Source organism: Limulus polyphemus, unplaced genomic scaffold (genome assembly GCF_000517525.1).
Source record: "Limulus polyphemus unplaced genomic scaffold, Limulus_polyphemus-2.1.2 Scaffold7376, whole genome shotgun sequence".
Taxonomy (NCBI): Eukaryota; Metazoa; Arthropoda; class Merostomata; order Xiphosura; family Limulidae; genus Limulus; species Limulus polyphemus.
The window spans coordinates 12,175-17,774 of NW_013672986.1; the positions used below are offsets into that span (position 1 = coordinate 12,175).

Below are 5,600 nucleotides of genomic sequence, written 5' to 3' on the forward strand. Positions count from 1 at the left end.
ACATGCGACAGTTTTATCTCAAACATACTTTGAAATCAGAGCTCAGTTTCGCAGTCATTCCCGTGCTCATGAACGTTTCAAAAACGGTATGAAGTACTTTAATTTCCCGATAACATGTCAAGTAGAAACTATGCCTGCCTATCTGTATGAATATGTATTTAAAAATACTAAAGTCACGAGTGTTGAGAAACAAATTAAGGTTTATTAACCACAGTATATGTATTCTTCTCAAACACAAAACTAAGCATCTTTTATTGAAAATCAAAGTACCATGTCATGTAGTTTTAATTTATATTGTAATATATCACAATGGGTAAAGTGGCCTGAAGTTTTTTTTCTCTTCAAATATTTTTCCCAACCCTGAAAAACAATTTATTTGAAAGTAGTTTTTACTGAAAAGGTTTTGTTAATTACACGAAAACTTAATGAATTATTTAAATTCACAAGACAAAAGTAGAAGAGAAATAATGGTATTTGTCTGGTTAGTTGAGTGGAAATTAGTGTAAATAAAATTAATGATTTTACAGAACTTTCTTCGATAAACAATTACATATAGAATAATTTTTGTATCTAGAAAGATGAGGAATAATTATAAATGATATAAAACGTACAGATAAGGTAAAAAAAAAATATGTATACAAAACAACGAAGTTTAAAAATCAGTTACAACCAGTACCATATTAAAAAAGTAAGTACTAAAACTGTAGTTGTTTTGTTCACAATTCCTAGATGTATTTCGTATGTTAAAGGAACATAAATGAATGAAAAATTTCATGATGGGAACCACGGACAACCAACAGAACACATTTTAAAAACAGTATTTTACCAACTGTGCTGTGAAAATGATGTAAACAAAACACCGACGAATCACTAGCTAATTTTACACTGTTACATATAAGATGAAGCTATAATATTATCTGCCACTCGTCAAGGTTATTATGAGTAACTAACTAGCCTAGCTGAAGAAATATCGCTTAAAAGTTAACAAGAAACTTCTTTCAACATCTGTGATAGTCGTTAAATTCACGTCCTCAGAAACGATACACGATGTCACCTGGCAACAACCATTAACCCAATAACGGGAGAAATTAGCATCACAGTGTTATCCATAAACTTTTAATATGTGGAAATGTCCAATGTCTGTAGACTGTGCTATCTAAAACTGAATACTGTATGGCCCATCAAGGAGTAAGTGGTATAGATAAAATTTGTAAAAAGTAAGAAACGTCAACAGCCTCTTGCAGGTTTCAAAAAATAAAATTTATTACGGAAAATAAGAATAAAGTTAAAATGATAAAGTTATAAAATTTTTATTACATTCATTATTAGCCATTAAATTTGATTGAGGAGATCTTCACACGGAAATATGCCTTGGAAATAATTGATCGAAAAAAAGATTTACTGCAACGATATAAAGAACATTTCTGTACAGCTAAAACCAATTTTACTACTAGTAATGTTGAAAAATAAATATTTTAAATGTTTCTTTTTGTTGTTGGTGTTAGGTTAGTTTGAAAATAATGTCTCATTATACAGGGTGATTCAAAAGTCACACACCACCATGGTGTCTTTAGGACTTTTATTACAATAACTGTTAAAATATGTGAAAGTGGCCAAGGTGTGACATGACATCAATAGTGCATGTTTTGTACAACTACGAAATGGTGTGGACTTTTTTTGTATCACCCTGTATAATCTATATAAAAATAAGTACTAACATAAAAGTTAAAACTAACTTTAATGTATTCACTATAACTAAATCACTTTAACTTTAACACATATACAAATTTCTCCAGTGGCCTACAAGCTCTATGGCATTAATTTCCAACACAAAAACTTGACCAGTAGTAAATATTACAAGTAACATTCTGTAACTGTTTACTGTTATCTTCTCTTAAGGATTTCTTCCTCGACTGAATTACTTAAGGGTCAAAACTTTAATCAGTACAACTGTGAACAATAAAAGAAATTATACGATCCTACTTCATTCAATACACCTTACTTTTACTGACAAATAACTATATAACTTCATGTAAGTATGCTTCTAACGATTAAAAAACAAAACAAAATAATCGTGTTAATAACACGTGCAAAACACTGCTTTTCAAAACCAATGATTCTAAGTTAACACTGATGTATAAAGATAAGGTTCCAGAAAATTCATTGGAAAATCATGAGCTTCTTGATCACTATACGAAAAAATAGTATAAATACTAACATAGATTGTTAAAAAATTAATAACTCTAAGTTAAAAACTGATGCTATATGTACACTTGTTCACTAGCCAGACTGTCAGCAAATGGACGAACAACTGAACTGGTAGCAAAATAAAAGACCAGACCAAAGGCTATGGAAATTGGCAATGCTGGCAGAGCCTTCTTAAATATAGCCAGCAATAGCAAGGTGAGACATAATCCCTGAAATGAAGAAAAACACAATGATTGAAATACTGTTTCAGTAGAAGAAAACACATTTTTATACCTTTATTTTTGTCACAAATTAAAAACTAGTGTTTCACAACATAAAATGACCTATGTCTGATTAATGTTAAATAGTAGTTCACAACATAAAGTAACCTATGTCTGATTAATGTTAAATAGTGTTTCACAACATAAAGTGACCTATGTCTGATTAAGGTTAAATAGTAGTTCACAACATAAAGTGACCAATGTCTGATTAAGGTTAAATAGTAGTTCACAACATAAAGTGACCAATGTCTAATTAAGGTTAATAGTGTTTCACAACATAAAGTGACCTATGTCTGATTAAGGTTAATAGTGTTTCACAACATAAAGTGACCTATGTCTGATTAAGGTTAAATAGTAGTTCACAACATAAAGTGACCTATGTCTGATTAAGGTTAAATAGTAGTTCACAACATAAAGTGACCAATGTCTGATTAAGGTTAAATAGTGGTTCACAACATAAAGTGACCTATGTCTGATTAAAGTTAAATAGTGTTTCACAACACAAAGTGACCAATGTATGATTAAGGTTAAATAGTATTTCACAACCTTGAGTGACCGATGTCTGATTAAGGTTAACTAGTGGTTCACAACCTTGAGTGACCAATGTCTGACTAAGGTTAACTAATGGTTCACAACCTTGAGTGACCAATGTCTGACTAAGGTTAACTAGTGGTTCACACGTTTCTATTTGGTGGATGACTTTCTTCTTAGTCTACAGCTATTGATCAAGTCAAATGTAAAGAAGTATGAGCCAATCAAAACATATCATAATTATAAAACCAATTGAAGTTGTTATAAGAAACACAGTGGAACTAAACCTATTTCTGGTTGATGTTTTACCTTCTCAAAGTTTGTATTATATATAAAATGTTTCTCCACATTGTTTTGTTGTACAAACATATAAAGAAATGTTTCTGTAATGTTGGACGTATATCACCCAAATATTATGTTAGTAAAAACAAAGATTTTTCAATTTTCATTAGTTATAACATCATAAAGTTCATATACATAGCTGAAGTGAAAATCTCAATTTTTACCAAATATACCAGTGTGATCTTGTAATGTTAAATAACACATGAAACTGTTTTAGATTTATATCATAACATACAAAAACAACTGAATTGTGGTGGCATTGATACACATCTTTCTCAATACAAATATCACTTCAAATTGCAGACCATAACAAAAACTGATTTTCTAAGCTATTCAGTATATATATACAGAAACAAAAATATTCAGAAAAACACTTGGAAACATTTTTGTGAATTTTGAGTTAAACCAATATATTTCATCATTTTTTTGAGTGACTACTATCTGTTACTTCTGTACTTGTAGCCCTATTATTGCTTCTTCAACATATACTACATTGTATTGTATTTATCTTTTCATCCTGCTATGTAAAGGTGTGAAGATAAAGAACAGCTACAGAAGGTGACTTTCTGCAGGTGTCAGCACAACAACTGGTCAACCACATGTCTTGGAGTTGTAGCTCGTATTTTGAGTTAATGAGAGTCCTTTTACTCAACATCGAAATAAACTTGTTGCCACCAAACAGACTTGTACTGTTCACTAGTGAACATATTCTAAAACTGATAGTCAACTAAATGTCATGGAATCCACTTATTAGGTCCATTCTGTTTTTACACGAAAAACATTACACACATTTACAAGCACTAGAGAGAGCTTTTAGATCTTGGTTAGTGTGAGAATAAGAAAATACTCTTATACAAAGTCAGTGTCATAAAATTTATCTCATATATTCAAAAGCTTTTAAAACTGTACTTCTCTGTTTGTATATATATATTTCAGATGGTTCTAACTTCTAACTTTAGATCCTTAGAGATGACTACAGAGGCACATCTATGTATACTGAATTACTTCTCTTACTCACAAATGAAGCATTGGACACGTTTTTCTGATGAACTGGGTTTGTAATTCATGTACAGTTTGAGTTACACATATTTATCAGTACTTTGAGTACTCGGTTAACTAATGATACTACAACATTCAGTTGATGGTACTCACAGAACAGATACGTTTAGTACAGTTTCGGTCAAAACAAACTAACTGGGTTTGTAATTCATGCACAGTTTGAGTTACACATATTTATCGGTACTTCGAGTACCCGGTTGACTAATGATACTACAACATTCAGTTGATGGTACTCACAGAGCAGATACGTTTAGTACAGTTTCGGTCAAAACAAACTACAGTACTAATCTGTAAGTGACTGCTATGAATGTGAGTGAAAAAATCTAATGTTAACAAAGATACTTCAGAGAGAAAAAAACAAGGATCATTTGTAACGAGAACTGAGTAAGTACAACTTAGGTTTGAAGTTCACAAAACAAAACAAACTACAATACTAACTTGTAAGTTACTGCTATGAATGTGAGTGAAAAAATCTAATGTTAACAAAGATACTTCAGAGGGAAAAAAACAAGGATCATTTGTAACGAGAACTGAGTAAGTACAGCTTAGGTTTGAAGTTCACAAAACAAAAAAACATTATCCTACAATAATACTCTTATTTCAAATTATAATATGTTACTGATCTAATACCATATTGAGTCATGTAATCAGCTTGACTTCCGTCAGTAAACTGTGTCTCTTCGGACAGGGAGTCATTAATACTATATTATATTAGCTTTTGACCACACTAAAAGTATGATAAATAAATAAAATGTTGAAATAGCTTATTGATCTGGTTATATAACCAGAAACACGTTCTTCTGTTACAACTCGTGTCCAGAGAGTAAACTTTGGAAGTACACGTGTGTAACCAAACTATCTCAGAAAACATTATTCCTTTAAGTTTCATCACAATTTTAGTTTGGAATAAAAAAAAATTGAAAAAACTATTCTGAAGACAGCTGATGTTTACTGGTATCTCCAGAATGTTTTTTCCATTTTTTTATCGTGACAGCTGATGTTTACTGGTATCTCCAGAATGTTTTTTCCAATTTTTTTATCATGACAGCTGATGTTTACTGGTATCTCCAGAATGTTTTTTTCCAATTTTTTTATCGTGACAGCTGATGTTTACTGGTATCTTCAGAATGTTTTTTCCATTTTTTTTATCGTGACAGCTGATGTTTACTGGTATCTTCAGAATGTTTTTTCCATTTTTTT

At 30.8% G+C, this 5,600-nt stretch overlaps 1 protein-coding gene across 1 annotated transcript in view; it reads right to left on the reverse strand.

Annotated features, from left to right (window-relative positions):
* Positions 1–1,894: 1,894 nt before the first annotated feature.
* Positions 1,895–5,600, reverse strand: part of LOC106474571 (presenilin-1-like) — a 25,739-nt gene continuing 22,033 nt past the window's right edge. Inside the window, exon 9 of the mRNA XM_013935259.2 lies at positions 1,895–2,417. Coding sequence (XP_013790713.2) covers positions 2,262–2,417 — 156 coding nt within the window. The 3' untranslated portion in view covers positions 1,895–2,261. The remainder of the gene's footprint in view (positions 2,418–5,600) is intronic.